The sequence below is a fragment of the Talpa occidentalis genome, unplaced genomic scaffold (assembly GCF_014898055.3).
Source record: "Talpa occidentalis isolate TD23 unplaced genomic scaffold, MPIMG_talOcc4v2.1 talOcc4.16, whole genome shotgun sequence".
NCBI classification, from domain to species: domain Eukaryota; kingdom Metazoa; phylum Chordata; class Mammalia; order Eulipotyphla; family Talpidae; genus Talpa; species Talpa occidentalis.
In genome coordinates, this window is record NW_023601653.1 from 52,179,145 (window position 1) to 52,196,779 (window position 17,635).

Here is a 17,635-nt window from a genome sequence, read left to right on the forward strand (position 1 = left end):
TTAGCCATGCCTAAATATACTATCTGGTCCTTCACAAAAAAAGCTTGTCAACACCTGTCTGTTTCACCCTCTACTCTCCACAAACTTCCATTATTTCCTCCAACATATCCTCAGTATCTGCAGATGACTTTGTATTTCACTGAGATCTTAGACACAGAAGGGAACGTTGATACACCTGAGTACGTAATAAACACTTTGCATATGCACAAAGCATATGCTGATCTGAACCCTTCTCTCCAGCTCTCTTCTTATCGCCCAAGTCCAGGCCCCCATGGATAATGAGAAGGCCCGATCCCTGCTTCTTTCCGTGCCTCAACTGCAGTAGAATCTAAACCCATCAGCAGTCAGGGTTATCCTGTTGAAACAGCAATCAGATCATGTTAGTACCTTGCTCAAAATTGTCCCACAGTTTCCATTTTCGCAGTACAAACAACTGGGCCCCTGTAAGGCCTATAGCAAATCCTGAGGGCCTGGTTCCCTGCAACTCTGGGCTGTGCCTCTTGCTCTTTGTTTACACTGCTCTAGCCACCCTGGCCTCAAAAATGGCAGACTGCAGCCTGAGGCCTAAGCTTGCTCTCTCCTCTCCCTGGAACGCTCTTCCACAGATAAGCCTCTGGTGAAGTTCTTAAACAAAAGATTAAATTCATAGTGCTGCCTTTCTTAACCACCCTGGTTTAAATCACTCCCCCTCCCTCCCACTCCATTGCCTGCCTTGCTTTTCTGCCTAAGCACTAATGGCCACCTATCAGGCTAGTTCCATGTGGCTATTTGGCTTAAGCTTGTGTCCCTAGCACCTACACTACTTCCTAGCACACACTGGTCTCACAACAGGTGAGTGTTAAGTGAATGAATGAATGAGCAAATGAATGAATGAAAGTGAAAAACATAGTAACAAACAACTGTGCTGTTATTCTTCATTGACAATGTATCAGCTTTGTACCTGAAAAGAATACCAACCAGGGGTGACACTGAAATGCTCATTATAATGTATATCAAAAATTACAATGCAATCTCAATTCTAAATTGTCTTGTTATAAATTTGTGGTGCTAGTCAATCATCCTAAATATGAGGGGAAAATGATCTTCCATTGGAATTTAAAATGTAATGCACAAGTTTTACAAAAGCCTGAAAGAAGCAAGGCTTCTTTCTAATTTATATTTGTTCTTTTCCAACCCTCTATGAATTAACATTCACTTGACCCATATGTTGGATAGCTCTCTAGACTGCTCACCACAGCTTAATAAATACGTCTAATTAGCATAAGTAAAGCCAAAATTAAAAACCTTTACATAACATTTCACATTCAAAAAGTACCTATAGAATTTCCCTCCAAAGAAGGAGCTTACCAGTAGCTTTGGTAAAGCACCATTGCTTTAATTTTGTTGCTTAAAAATACACATATATTGCATAGCATTCTTTAGATTATACTAATGTTTCCTAACATCTATGAAGCACATGATGGTCAACCAAATGGATGCATTTGCACATGCATTATCTTAGTGTGCAAAATAACTAGAGAATAGACCTTACCCCGAAAACATAAATGGCTTTTTAAGGTCAAGCTTTGAGTAAATTTAAGATTCAGGTCTCAGACTCAAGATTTTTACCACCTAAGTTAGTGGAATAATAATAATAATAATAATAATAATAATAATAAAAATTATTAAATAATGTCCAGGCTTTCCTTCTTGATTTTGATGGAGGAAAGAATAGAAAACCTAAAGGAGGCATCACAAGACCAAAACCTGACTCACACAAGGAGGTGGGCATAGAAAGGATTAGCCATTAACCATTAACCTAGCCACAGAAATCAAGATCCTTAGGCACCAGTCAGTGTCTTATCACAAGGCATAAGGCCCAAGCAGATATCAGACCTGTATGGGAGTATCCAAAGCACAGATCTGAGGGTAAACATAGATATTGGGCCCATCCTGGAATCTCAGTTCCCTATCCTGGAATCTGCAGTCCAGATTCTCATTGTTATCCAAAATCAGCAACAGGCCACTCCACAAAGGAGTGAGCCCCTCCCAAAGAGAAAAAGATTGTATCAGTGCAGTCTCTGCACCAGCACAGGGCAGCACTCCCAATGCCCACCTGTGACTATGCAGGTGCTTCTTTTCACCAACTCTTTCCCTCTGCAGGGCAGCAGCTTTCTGCCTGCCCGTGACCTGTACCATGCCAGGACTCTCTCCACTGACCTCCCTCAGCAGAGGCAGCTCTCCTCAAGGCTGTCCTCCTGCAACTATGCAGGCCTCTCTCAGCAAACCTGTTCCCCTTGGGGCAGCTCTTTCTGCCTGCTTGTGTCTCTGCAAGTGTCCTTCCTTCTCTGTCGCCTTTTCTTAACAAACCTGCTCTTTAAATGTAACTAACATCTCTGTCACGGAGAAACTCACCCCATGCGCTGAAAGGGAAACTCTGGTGAAACCTTTCCCAGGGTGAACCCAAGGACCCTGCACTCCAAACTCAAAAAACCACATCAATTTGTGTACTTTTTAGATGAGTTAGTTTCATAGCCTCTTCTGTTTGAATTTCTTAGATTTCATTTATTCCTCAAATGTTCAGACATAAAATCATTCCAGTGTTCCTAACTTGAATTTAACAATACTGATCCTTGGCTGACAGTGTAACAGGGTGGTCCCCAGGAAAGGGGGAGGTTCCCTGCCCCACCCAAGGGAGGGTGGAGCTGAGTAGGAAGGGAAGAAACTGTAGAAGAGACTGAGGAAGGAAGCAGGATGGAGATCCAGAAGGAGACCTGGAGGAGGCGCGTGGAGCCTAGAGACACATAAAGAAATTGAGCTTGTCTTTTGGTCGTGGACTGGGTGACACAGATGTGGGTGAGACCCATGGGGAGGTGACAATGGCAGCTTTTATCTTGATGTTGATTTTGCTCTTTTCCTTCCGGGCTTGTCTGGTTGTTTCTGACCCCTTTCTGTGGGCCCCCACTAAAAGATGCTTTGGACTTGTGGCAGGCTTTGGGGCTTTGCTCTGGGCCATTCCCATATGGATGGACTTTTACCCACGAGGGGACGGGTAACTTTGGGTGCTTCATTTAGAAACTAGACTCTTTGCCTTTCCGGTATTGTTTCCTAGTTTTATTAACGTTCCTTCCCATTAAAAAAAAAAAAACATTAAAATAAAAACTGCCATTGTCACCTCCCCATGGGTCTCACCCACATCTGTGTCACCCAGTCCACAACCAAAAGACAGGCTCAGTTTCTTTATGTGTCTCTAGGCTCCATGTGCCTCCTCCAGGTCTCCTGGCTCCATCCTGCTTCCTTCCTCCGTCTCTTCTGCAGTTTCTTCTCTTCCTGCTCAGCTCCACCCTCCCTTGGGTGGGGCAGGGAACCTCCCCCTTTCCTGGGGACCACCCTGTTACAACAGGAGCCTGACTATTCCCATGATTTCTATTTAACCCAAAATCACAGATCACGATTGTAGAGTTGCAGTATGTCTGCCTATGCCAGTGTTTAATGATTTCAACATACCTCCTCTTGGAGATTCCGAATCTTATGAATCAGAGCCCGGTTCTCTGCCTCCTAATATATTAAGAGAAAAAGTAATTTAAAAGCATTTGATAAGGTTCTGAAAAGACCACACACTTGCCTCAAAGCTATTGACATTCTCCCACTTTATCAACTTAAGTGTGGCACACAGATGTATTGTAACAGGGTGGTCCCCAGGAAAAGGGGAGGTTCCAGGTTCCCTGCCCCACTCAAAGGAGGGTGGAGCTGAGCAGGGAGGAGAAGAAGCTGGAGAGGAGCCTGGGGAAGGAAGGAAGCAGGATGGAGAGCCAGAAGGAGACCTGCAGGAGGCCCACGGAGCAGAGAGACATGTGAAGAAGCTGCACTTGCTTCTTGGTCTTGCACTGGTTGAAACAGATGTGGGTGAGAGACCTGTGGGGAGGTTAAATGGCAGCTTTTATCTTGGTTTTGATTTTACTCTTTTCCTCCCAGACTTCTCTGTTTCTGGCTCTTTTCTAGGTCCCAGCCAGAAGGCGCTTTAGACATGTGGCAGCTTTCAGGCCTTGCGTTAGGCCAATCCTGTTTGGTTGGACTTTTACCCATGAGGGGATGGGTAACTTTGGATGCTTGATTTGGAAACTATATTCTTTGTCTTTTCTGTATTGCACACTAATTGTAGTAAAGCTCTTTTTCATTAAAGGTTTATATGTTTTGTCTTGATGCAGTGGATTGGCAGAACATATTTAGAGCAGGTAGGTTTGGGGGTTTGGGGATACCCCTCTCCCTGCCCTGCAACAGTATCACACAAATCTTATTTGAACACATTCTTACTATGGGGTTAAGGCTTGGCTTCCAGTTTCTTGGGATCTGTGAGAAGTCACTTTTCTCCTTAACTCAGCCTACTACAGAAGGAAAGATGAGAAAACAAAAAAGGGACAAACCTGGCTTCTTCCATCCACACATGACAGGTAGTGTGCACTCATTGAAATCATAGAGATTCAGCTTTCTGTTTAAAACTGTGACAGAGATGGCCAAGAGGCACATGAAAAAAAGCTTGTCATCACTTATCAGGGAAATGCAAATCAAAGCTACAGTGAGATTTCACCTCACACCTGTTAGAATGATCCACATCAAAATGACCAGAAACAACAAGTGTTGGGGAGGATGTGGAGGAAAAAGAACACTTGTACACTCCTGGTGGGAATGTAGACTGCTCCTGGGCCTATGGAAAACTGTTTCTAAAAGTATTAAAAATGGATCTATCATATGACCCACAAATTCCACTCCTAGGTATCTACCTAAAGAATACAAATTTACTATTTCGAAGATATATATTTACTCCTATCATACAGAACTGTTTACAATAGCTAAGTTATAGAAATAGATAATCTAAGTGTTAAAAGCAGATAAGTGGATTAGGAAAATATAGTAAACTTGTGGGTAAAATAGGGTAAGAATCTGGGGGTATTTAATTTTTCTTTGTTATTACACATTTCCATATTTTTATATTTTTATAAAAAGGTTTCCCATATTTTTATAAAGTAAAAAGTTATTATTTTTATAATATAAAAATAAAAAACATCTCAGGTTAGGATTTCATTAGTACAAGAACACACACAGAAGACAGTGTGTTTCAATTCTAGTGCTCATTTATTTAACAATTGACTTTGAATCCTCAAACTATCTCATTAGTTTTATTAAATGAATGACAGCAACTTCTGCTTCTTCCTCCCTCACAGAATTTCCATGATAACCAGCAAGAGATTAAAAATCCTTTGACATTGTAAAACACTATAAAAATGCAAAGGATTAGGATTATCTAGCTGTACCATGAACAATAGCAGCTAGCAATATGGATTCCTGGGGGTAATGAGTACAATGACTGCTTTATAAGTATGGCTTCAGACACCCCTCAAGCCAGCCCAAGGCCATGCTATCATCATCCCCATTTTACAAATGAGAACAAACAAGGTTTACAGAGGTCCTCTAAGGTTACAAAACCCTTGGTTCCTCTAAGATGACACAGCCTCGGTGTCAGGACTTGAATACAGGCAGTCAATTCCCTAAGGGTGGCCTCTTGACCTTTTCTCCACCTTGCCCCAGTGAGAAGTTCCTCAGGGGTCCAACTGAGTCCTGTAATGCATTCATAGGAAAGCACATGGTCCCCATATTTTCCCAGTGAGCTAAGAGCTGAGCTGCACTGGCTATGGCAGATCAAGAATGAATTAGGGACACTGTGTGGTCCAAGTGTCTGGATGACTTACAGACTCTGCAAACAGCTTTCCAACTGATACCTGAAAACAAATCCATCCAAAGGACCTTCAGCCACCCCCACCATCATCAACAATGCTACAGTACTGCTAGGACATCAGCATCTTGCATACCATTACCAGTGCCATAGGGAACAGTTTAACATGGTCAGTATAAACAGTTACTTCTTTGGCACTTGAGTTAGAGCTGAAGCTAGATAATATTTTGCTCTAAAATTATAAGTTTGCTTTGATTTACTATAAGGACTAGCTCATGGAGTTTCTCAGATATGTAAGTACTAAAAAGACTGATTTTTTTTCTTTTGATCTTAGAAAAAGATTAGGGAAAAAAATTTGTAATTCAAGTGTTTTTCAGCATCAGGCATTTAGGAATCAGCCTATCACCTTCAGGAGGCATTCCAGAGATTTTCTGGATCTCCACAAACCCTTTGGTATATGGCTGAGCGACGTGGAAAGAATTTTAATCTTTGGTTGAAGAGGAAAGACTACCTGCCTTTAATTTTCCAAGGGGTTACCAATTTATTTGCCAGCACACTGACTGCTGGCTGTTATCCTCAGCAAACCCTCCTATATTTTAGATACATGAACCATATGCCCACTGCAAAGTTCTCAGATAACTTACTAATTGCTTGTTCTGGGCCACAGTCATGGTCTTCTGCTCTTCTAAAGCATCCATACTAGTTTTCAGTTCCTCCAGCTCTTCTTTTAACAGATTTGTTCTCAAAATAGCCTGGTGGGCACTGCGGGGGTGGGGGGAAGGCAATGAGCAAAACCTCAAATATAACCGTCAAAGAGTAAAGCCAAGGGCTATTTTGGAGCCCAAGTCGAAAACCACTGAAGGTTTCAACCAGATGCCAAAATAGTAAAAATATATTCATGATCTTTCACAGTCTTTGAAAAGGAAGGAATATGGTGGGAAAAGGAACATTTATCCTGAAGATAAAGATTTGTGAGCTCCCTTTGAAAGCCATCATTGGCTGAACTACATGATTCTTTCCTCCTAATGGGATGCACTATTAGTTCATGCAATTCCACCAGGGTTTACCGAATGGCAGTCCAGATGCTGGGTCTTACAGGAGGGCCTGTGATGGTGAGCAAGAGACACGGTCCTTCCCTTAGGGAAGTTACATACAAGTGAGGTGCTGACAACTAAAGTATTGACTTCATAGACTGTGTGTGATATAACTCATGAAAGTATTCACTGTAGCACTTTTTGTAATAACAAAGCATTGGAAATAACCCAAATGCCCATCAAGAAACAATGAGTGAACTGTAGTCATCCGCAGCATAGGATAACCTGCGCATATATCCCACCAGAATGAAACTGTTTTCTAGACAGAGCCTCAAAGAAAGTATGTTCTTTTTCTTTACTAATATTTATCGAGCTCCGATCCTGTGTCAGGAATGGAAGACAATGAAAGTGAAGCTAATCTTGACAGGTCTTGCTCCTGCGGCTTATGGTCTAATAGGGTGAACAATCATAATGATACCATGGTGGGGATAAGAACCACAGTGAGACTGAACCTAAGTTCTGTGACACTGTGTAAAAGATGAGTAACTCAGATAATGGGGGAGAGGGAGAGAGCAAAAGGAGAGGTACAGAGAAGAGAGACAAACAGCGCGAGATAGAAAGAGTGAGAGAGAGAGAGAGAGAGAGAGAGAGAGAGAGAGAGAGAGAGAGAAAGAGAATAGGAATGAAGAGTCACTGAGAGCTCAAGTGCTTAGAAACTGGTAAGAGTCTGCAGTGGGAAGAAGACTGGAGACAGCAGAGGCGCCATCACACGTGGCTTCACAACCAGGTGAATATCTACAAGGAGGGTTTCATCAGAAGGTGCAGAGGTGGGATGTGGTGAAAGCATTGGGAAGAGCATACCTACCAGTGTGCAGCGAGTCTGGGAAAAGGCAGAGAGGACAATCAGGAGGCTGCTGGGGTGAACCAGGGAAGGGGGATGCTGACTTGAACTAAGAGGCAGACACAGGGTTGGAAGAAGTGAGTAAAGGAGGTGAGTGGAGCAGGCCTGGCTATCTGATTAGAATGAAGGCTGAACCAGGTAAAGGAGATGAGGACTTCAGGCCACAGGCAGCTGTAAGGACAGAGCATCCGATGCTACACATTCTCCCCAGGCAGTAGGGTGGCAAGGGGGAGTGAGAAGGGAAAACATTTATCTACACAAAATCCTGCACATAAATGTCCACAGCAACACTCTTATTGATCCCCCAAATAGAAATAATCCACATGTCCATTTTCTGAGGAATGGATACACAAATGTGGTCTATCTGTGTAAGAGTATTATTCAGCCATAAAAAGGAACGAAGTGGTGACATACGTCATACCACAGATGAGCCTTGAAAACAGTGCTATGTGAATAAAGCCAGACACAAAGGCCACACAGGACATGATGCCATGTTTATGAAATGTCCCGAAGAAGGAAATCCATAATGACAGAAGTTAGACTAGTGGTTACCAGGGGTTGGGGGAGGGGAAATAGGAAATGACAGCTAATGAGGCTTGTTTCTGGAATGATGCAAATGTTCTGGAATTAGATCATGGTTATGATTGCACAACCTTATACTATACTAAAAAAAATTGTGTACTTGAGAAGGGTGAATGCTATGCTATGTGAATTATATCTCAATAAAAATGGAGATTTTAAAAAGGACAAAGAACTGAACAAGCTTCCCAGCACACAGGACAAGTTTTTCTTGGTATTTGTTCCCATTTAGATTGAAATATTCCCATTTAGATTGATTTGGTATGTTATTATTTGAGGACTGGGGAATAAAAAAATACCAACAAATCATACCAAATAGGAAATGTTCTGTTTTCAGATCACGGGGGAAGCCTGTGTTCTCCTATGGCTCACCTTTTTACCTGAAGACACAGTTCAGTGCGGTCCTCTGATAACTGGCTGTTAGCTTCTTCCAAGGTTTCTAATGCCAATTTAAACTTAATGATTTCCTCCTCCAATTTCTGCTTATTGAAATGCAGTTCTGCTATATGGGTAATCAAATCAGTCTCCTTTCTGCAGGTAAAAGAATAAATGAGAATCATCTTCAACATTTGTAGTGCCTTCCAGTCAATCAGGAATATGGTTAAGTCTAAACAGGCTTACATACTCATGTTAACATCCCAAACTCAGTTTGCAGAAAAGAGCTTTTTTCCTGCACATCTACTTTGCACTAGAGTGGATGGACTGAAAAGGTATTATGCTAAGTGGAGTATATCAGAAGCAGAAAGAGAAATACCATGATTTCACTTTTATGTGATGCATAAACAAACAAAACTAATGAAGGAGTTATATGCAACAAAAATAATTTTTTACAGAGGCCAAATTCATGGTTACTAGAAGGGAATGCATAAGGGGAGTGGGTGAATCAGGTATAAGCCATCAACTGTTTGGTGAAGGATAGAATTGGAGTTGCAGTGATGGACATAATGTACTACACACAGATGGTGATTTGCAAGGATGCACACCTGAAACATACATAATGTTATAAATCATTGTTACTTCAATAAAAATTGGGAACAAAAGATGAAAAATACATATATATGGGCGAGAAAGTGTCTTCCTTAGAGCTGGTTCTCCTTTTGAACCTACAGATCCTGAGGAACTCTCTATGGCTTGTGTGAGGCCCTGGAGATTTGCTTGCAGACCACAAAAAATATGTAAATATAAAAGGGTTGCACTGTGTGGTGAAAGAAATAGACTTTTAGAAGTAAGCATCATGTGGTATCCACAAGTGCTAATTTACAACAATGCACACCTGAAAACTATATCAAAAAAAAAAAAAATTAAACCCTGAACTCCCAATCTCCAAAATGAAATAAAATAAAGTTTTGAAAAAGTAATCCCCTGACAAGCTTAAGGTCAATGCCTTAACTCTACTTCAAATGGAACTTGTCTTTCATGAAAAATACATGAACTCAATGAAGAACAATTTTATGAGGGCAAAAACAATTTATATATTACTAATGTTATATAATTTGTGTTTTTAGTGAAATTTGTCCTGAGGCAATTTGGAATAAAAAGAGGGTTATAAATAAACTGTTAGTTTTACCAAGAAAAGTTAAATGACTTTATCATAAGTGAAATATGTATATCTGTGATATAAAAATCAATCATAAAAGCTGAGATACTTGCAAAAGCATTAGAAGAACACTTACAAGATTCCTTTCGACACGTCGCCATCCAAAGCCTCCAAATACCCTGGTGTAGAATATGTTGTATCTGTGGTCATCATAACTGAAATATATACAAGAGCTTTATTTAAAAAAAATTCAGTTCTGGGCCTCCCCTGGTGGCGCAGCAGTTGAGCACTGGGTTGCAAGGCTGCCCGCAGCCTCTGCAGCGCCAGTTCGATCCTCAGCCACCAGCGAGGGGCCCACCAAAAAAAAAAAAAAAAAAAAAAAATTCAGTTCTACAAACCACAAAGAGTAGCAAAACAATCTTAAAGAACATACATACTTGCTCTGCCTGATTTTCTGCCGTCCTGTTCAAAATCAGAATCCTGGATGCTGCCACTTGGCCCACTGCTCACTCCTTCCCTGCAAGCCAAAGACAGTCCTCAGGAGGTAGGAGTCTTTGCATACCAAAGCTAAGTTTTCAGATAGGCTCTCTACTTTACCATTCAGGTTTTTCTTTCTGACTTAAAAAAGTCTATTCATTCAACAAGTAACTGGAGCCTAACACTGGGCTCAGAGATGTGGGGTGACAGAAAGGTAAGGAATCACTTCCACCTTGCATGGGCTATTAACCTACGATGAAAAAGAAATGTGTGCAGAAACAGCGAAGTAGTGACCACAGCAGTGGTCAGGAGACAAGAGACTGGGGTGGATTACGAAGGCCACACAAATTGGGATGACCCATGGCCTCTTGGGGAAAGAACAAGACCACAGTCTAAAGATTTGGAAGGAAGAGGCCTCATCTACCACTACTTTAGGAAGATGGATGGTGTCAGTATTTTCCCTTTCTCCTAGAAAGCCAACTTGGTCTTAAAACCTTGAGCATTATGCTCCTGAAATTTAGGGAATCCTCTGTATTAGCCTCTGTCCCAAATACAAATTCAAACTTTAATTCTAAAATAAATACATTAAAATGTCAGCCCTTTGTTTTCTAAGAATCTCTATTCCATGATTTAAGTTTTGTTACTTAAATCTTTATAAATGCCAAATCCTTGGTTTATCCCTCTGGAGCAGCCACAAAATCCTCATATAGGTTCTCCTGGTGCTACCAGGTGAGAGATCGGTCAGAAAGTCGCCGAGCAGAATGATTCTTATTATGTCTAGTGACACACCCATCCCCATCCCTGAGTTCTTGTATTTTGCATTTATGCCTCTCTTGCTTTTTCTTTTCCTTTACATGGTATAAAAATTAAGACTTTGGTCTTTGCCCTCACTCCATTTTATAAAGGGATTATTGGTACTTTGATTACAAAACCAGGTTTTAAATATTTTAGAGAACAAATTTTACTAAGACTGAACAAAAAGGCCATTATGCAGAAATAATCATTTTGGAATATGTCCTTCCCATATTTTTTCTACATGTATTTTTATTTTTTTGGCAAATGTGGCATTATATAGGGATGAAAGGCCTATTCTTTGAAATACCTTTGGGTATTCTCTTGTCAAATATTTTCTGATTATAATTTTAAGTGACTAGCATTATAGTATATGGAAATATAATTTATCTGTCTAACTGTCTATTTAAAAAAATTGGTTTATATTTACCACTATCATAAATAACATTCTCTTCCTATAGCGTAGCATAAAATTATTTTTCTTGAAGTTTCATTACTCACTCAAACTCGTATATTTTGAAGCATCAGATACGCATTCCTAACTTGAAAAAGCAACATCAACTTACACTACCACTGACTGTGCTACATTCACCAAAATCAAAGTCTCCATAAAGAGTTTATTACATAATTAAGGTGAAGCTTCTTACCCAGGATAAAGTCCGACAGAGTTTACTCTGTGAGAACTATTCCAACAATCCCAAATCTGAGTTTGGTTATACAGATAGAAGAGTCATTTTTTTTTTTGGGGGGGGGATGCCTGCTTCTGGTTTTTAATCAATAAACTTAGATGTTTTGCTTTCCTAAATTATCTTGACATAAAGATACATCGATGCTACCTCTGTACAGAGGAAGGCAATGCTGGGGTTTAATAGGTACCCTTATTTTTAAAGAATACATTGGAGGTGTGATGGCTGTGTGCCTGTTGTTAAAATGTTGCCTCTGTTAGGTTTCTTGGCTATCAGTGTGGGTTCAAAGAATCATTTACTCTCAAGTAGCAGATTTCTGCATAGACTGCAAGGTGGAGTCTGTCATGACTTGAAGTCCATGAATATGGTTTTGCTCTAGTCCCTGCTCTAGATGGGGGGGGGGGGGCCCAGTTTGCAGGATGTACACAATGGCATACACTATTTCAGTTATATTTTTTGAAATTATCTAAACCTCCTATTTTAAGTGAAATTTAGCCACTTTTGCTACCCTCTGGGTTTGAAGTTTTCCTTAAGCAAACATTAAGTATCCATCACAGGAGTCAGTCTTCCTAGAAGGGAAGATAATTCCCCTCCGGTATCCACAAGTGGCAAGTGAGATGACAGGTGCCATTCTTCTTCACTTTTCTCTATCGCATTATTTTTCCTGTTACCCTAACCTCCTTACATTCCAGGCTTCCAAATTACATTCACTACCTAAATATCCTCGCTGACCTTAAGAAGGGGGTTTAAATGCATTGGATGTCTGGTGGTCAATATCAACAATTTATAGGACTCCTGTGCCAGTTTAATTCTTTATGAGAACCTAATCCTTGTGGTCCCTAATCACAATTAATTACTTTTTTTGGTAGGAGAACTAGGGTATAGGCCAGAAGTGTGTGTGGGGTAGGGGGGGCAGGTGAGAGGATTCACCAGAGAGAGAGTGGGGAGCAGAACAGGCTGATCTACTGAGACACACTGCTATGGGGAGCAGTGGGTGAGGCAGAAGAAGTTAGCTCCCTGGCCAGGAATGGAACTTAGCCTGTCAAGGTGATAGCACTGAGGCTTAACCTTTAGGACACCAGGGAGGACCCACAATGAATGACAGATCAACAAAGTTCTCAAGTACACCCATCACCACCACCTCCATCATCACCAGCAGTGTCACCTGGAAATTTATTTCACCCCAGACCACCTGAACCACGGTGGTGGGAGCCCAACATTAGCTGTAACATTCCCCCCAAGCAATCCTGATGCGTGCTGAAGTGTGAGAATCACTGCACAGCATTTCCATCAACACAAAGATGGGGGTTCACATTCATTGCAGTCAATTGTTAAAACAACCTGAAAAGGCACCTGCTGGGACAGTGCTTACCATATCTTCCTATAGGATGTCACCCATTCTTTCATCGTGTCCTGGAAGGTTTCCAGATCCACCTGAGGGTCTCTCTTGTCAGCATCTAGCATGTTCCACAGCTCAAAGCCACCACCTTCAGAATCTTGACTAAATGTTTGTTTCAGGTAATCTATTAAGTGATTAGCTTCTATTGAGCCTTAGGAAGAAGAAAGGAAAATTTGGAGAGATGGGGAAAGGCCTTTTTCCTCTTTTATTAATTTTTTTACATTGTTGTTAATATTTTTACAGTATTCAATTTTTCCCCTCAGGTGTAGTCCCCATAAATATCCTACTACCACATCACCTAGGAACCATCACTGTGGTCCCTTGTGCTCTTTCTGCTGCTTTAGGTTCTGGAAATCTGCTGTGTAGACCTTGCAGTCCCATTGAGCTGATGTGGCAGATGGTAGTAGTACCAGATTGGGCTGGAGGCTATAGGAACTAGTGTCAAATTCTTACTCTGAAATGTAAGCTGTGTGGCTTTGGGAAAACTAGTTGATCTCTTTGATGCTTAGTTTCCTTATCTGTGAGATAGAGTTCTGACACCTATTATATGGGGTTGTCAGGCTTCAATATAGATTATACATGTAATCAATAATTACTTAAGGGAAGTGATCAAAAAATGCCATTTTATTTTCTTTCCTTAAAAACAGCATTTCATGAACGAAGTTTCTGTGGTGAAACTGTTTATGATAAAGTACCCCATTAACCAATGAAGATAGACTGGCTAATTACTATAGCCCAAGAAAGTAGTGTACACAAAAAAATTTGTCAATACTGTGAGACCAGTACTGTTGAGTCGAACAGACTCCTTGTCCTGTCCTGATAGGCTGAGATGTGTAAGTGAACAACAGCCAGCCTGACTCAGCAATACAGTGACAATGAAAAACAAAACACCATTTGCTGATTTCTTCAACAGGCCAAAGCTGGAGCTTTCTGAAGACCCTTGTAAGTCAATCATGTAAAGATGAATGCACTTAAAACAAATCGAAAAAGCTTTACAGCAAATGACTAAGTGAGGGCCACTTTGCCCTGCCCTGACCCTGATGCACATACCTTGGGACTGAATTTTGGTTATGATTGCCATTCTCAAATAAATGCTCCTTTGATTATATTAGTCTCATCATTTCTAAGTTGACAACACAGACAAGTTCTGAAAATTATTAAGTGACAAAAAAAAATTTAAGACAATCCTCAGGCATACTCAGAAAACATGTTGTATATAACTGTAGGGTAAAGAAAAGGTCAGGCTTTTCTGCCCTCCCGCCATCAGGATAGATGATGTATCCTTGTCCTGAATGCATGCCTGATGGCGGGCACCTGGAGTAGGGTGTGGGCAGATGTAGATAGGATTCACCTGGGCTAAGACTGTGCTTTTAAGGGCGATGTCACGGGGAAGCCAGCAGAAGCTGAGAAAGAAGCTGAGGAGAAGCCGAGAGAGAAGCAGAGAATGCCAGAGAGCCCGGATAGAGTGAAGACTTGCTGGGGGCTGGGAGGCCTGCCAGCCTCCCGGCCCCCCAGCACCCCTGCCTGCCATATGCCTGTTGAACCCAAATAAAAGACCTGCATAAAACCACTGAGGACTCTGATTCCTCCTTCACCTGGTCTGCATGGGATCCTAGAAAACCTGCACTGTGTCCATTCCTGCCCCTTACAATAACTTAAGAAAAAAAGGTGACCAAAAAAAAAATAAATAAAATTCAACCAGCCATTCAACAATATTATGATAGTGGGATGGACAGATTGATGACCCCCACCTCCTGGGGTTTATACCCTGGTCTCTTCCTTCAAGTGTGAGCATGGTCTGTGGCTTGCATCTACCTAGCAGCATATGGCAAGGGTGATGTGGATTTACATGTATGTACTCGTGTGTTTAAGTTACTTAAGATCATGATGCCTGTCTTGCTGGAGTTCCTCACTCCTGGTTGACTTTGAAGAAGCATATTGCCAACTTCCAAGCTGCCTACATTGAAAGAAACTGAAGGAGGCTTCTAACTGCCATCAGCAAGATCTGACGCCCTCAGTCCCACAACCACAAGGAAATTTTGCCACCGAAAGCAGGTCATTTCCAGTTGAACTGTAGATAAAATGACTGACCCGCCAATACCTGACTACAGATTGAGTTCTTGGAAAGGATCGAGCTCAAATGTGCCTGCACTCCTGAATCCCAGAAGCTGTCAGGTATTACTTAAGTGTAGTTTTAAGGCAGGTCAAGTTTGTGGTGATTCACTAGTAGAGAAATGATACAAGTTGTTTGAGTATTGTTACTTTGAAACTATTGTGAAAGTACCATAGAATAAAGCAAAGGAGATTTGTACTAGCATCATGGAGAAGCAACATTTTCTCTCTGTGAGAAAGGAGATAAGAACACAGGAGATCAATAAATCTTGATTGCCCTTCAATTAGCATTAGAAGAAAGTCTGTGAACTCATATTGCCATTTATCTTCAAAAGTTAAAGTACTTCCTAGATCTGACCACAGAAAAGTTCTAGAAACAACTATTCTGTGTTCCCAGATGGTGGCTGTTCTATATTATCTCCCAGGAAAAGGAGCCAAGCATCCTTGAAGACAGAGCTGATTACAAGTTTGGGGTAAGAAATGTGTAAGACTAAGCCTAAAGAACTTTACAATATCAAGGGGGAAAGGGAGTTATTAAAAAACAAAATGGAGGTGTGTCAAAATATTAGTGGGTACATGTGGTTATACCAAAAGTAAGGATAAGTTCAAAGGAAGATGGAAATAAGGGGCCACCCTGGTGGCGCAAGGAGTTAAGCACCGCAGTATGAAGGAGTCCACTGCCTCAGCAGCATGAGTTCGATCCCCAGTCAGCCAGGGAGAAACCCACATGGTGAGGCAGACCTCTCCTGTCTCGCCCGCTGCTCCCCTCAGCAGTGTACTTCAGTCAATCCGCCTGTTCTGTTCCCCACTGTCTCTGGTGAATCCTCTCACCCCCCGCATCTCTGGCCTGTAACCCAGTTCTTAAATGTATAAATCTTTTTTAAAAAAAGATGGAAATAAGTCAAACATACATAGGAAGGTGCTTGAAGACTATATCCTAGCCAAATGAACATCAAAACAATAATAACAGAATATAATATAATATATAATATATAATAAATACAAGAATATCAGAAAAATCCAAAATGTATTGTAGTACTGATTAGGGAGAAGGTAAAAGCCTATGGTTGACTGACAGGTAAAAAAATATTTTTTTTAAAAATGGAGATGGTGAAGTTCCCAGTTCACATATGCCATTGTAATAATTTAGGCAAGAAGCACCAATGGATTTTGTTAAAAGTAGTAAGTGAAATTTTGATGAGGAATAGGCTGATTTCTATAAGTTAATTACTAATAAGAAAAAAAAGTCACTTGGCAATAAAGAAACTTGGCAGGCACTATAGTAACCTCCAAATATAGAGGAGTCAGAGACAGGTTAATCAAAGTTCAAAATATTGATATATTGCACTAAGAAGGACACAATATCACCTCCACAGCATGCTGCAAAAATGTATAACCTGAATCTAATCAAGAGGAACCATGAGACAGTTTACAATGTAACTGGCCCATGGCTCTTCAACAATGGCAAGGTCATAAAAGACAAGGAAAATGATGAGGACCTATTCCAGATTTAAGAAGACTAAAATAGTTTATAGACTCAGAAGGCAGTGACTATGTGTTCTCAAGAGTGATTGGTTATAATATTAGACTTTTCATAAATGTTAGAGAATTTGGACAATTATATCAGATTTGGGAAATAATTCTAAGTTTTGCTTATGATTTCCAGAGATATAAGCAAGAAATGACCCAGGTCAGATTAGTCTCACTACATATACTAAATAAAATCTTATTTCTATCACTAAACTGGTTTTATCCGCTCGGGGAATTATCAAGACTGGTTTCCCTTTGTTTATTCATTTTAACATTTCCTGGTGCAGGATCCAATTCAGAATCATAACTATGTCACCAGGTGAATTAGGAAGGAATGACAGAACATCAGGCTGTACAACTCCTAATGAAATAAATCTAGGTCTTAATCATTGATCATTTTGTCTTTAATAAAAAAACACACACCCTCTATATAGAGTTATTATCAAAAAAATTTAAGTCAAACTTCTATCTGATAAAACCTCTAAACACAGAAGACAGACAGGGTAAGTGTTCTTACAGGCACAAAATCGCAAAGTTCAGATTGTGGGAAATTTTAAGAGGTCACAGAACCGGTTTTGTTAACAAGTAACAAAATACAAAAAGAGGATGGAGAGGGAACATAGGGATCAGCCAGACAACTAATTATGTAAACAAACTTTTCTTGGATATTTTTTATTTGAATAATGAAACTATTCAAGAAAAAAAAAACGAATTTCTCATGCAGATGGGAAAATGTTAACACAGAAAATATGTTAATAATCACTAACAACTAAATAGCTCTCCTTATTCTCAAGTTAGCATGCACCACATGTGTGCACACAGCCACATGGAACACACAAACCACTGCCCTTTCTCTTGCATTAGAAAGCACAGATGAC

General features: G+C 40.6%; 1 protein-coding gene across 1 annotated transcript in view; it reads right to left on the bottom strand.

Moving 5' to 3' along the window:
• Window positions 1-17,635, bottom strand: part of IRAG2 (inositol 1,4,5-triphosphate receptor associated 2) — a 94,656-nt gene that overhangs the window by 64,885 nt on the left and 12,136 nt on the right. Inside the window, exons 3-8 of the mRNA XM_054696364.1 lie at window positions 13,089-13,266; window positions 10,199-10,278; window positions 9,898-9,976; window positions 8,597-8,755; window positions 6,355-6,472; window positions 3,487-3,537 (exon numbers count right to left, since the gene is read on the bottom strand). Of these exons, the coding sequence (XP_054552339.1) occupies window positions 3,487-3,537; window positions 6,355-6,472; window positions 8,597-8,755; window positions 9,898-9,976; window positions 10,199-10,278; window positions 13,089-13,266 (665 nt within the window). The remainder of the gene's footprint in view (window positions 1-3,486; window positions 3,538-6,354; window positions 6,473-8,596; window positions 8,756-9,897; window positions 9,977-10,198; window positions 10,279-13,088; window positions 13,267-17,635) is intronic.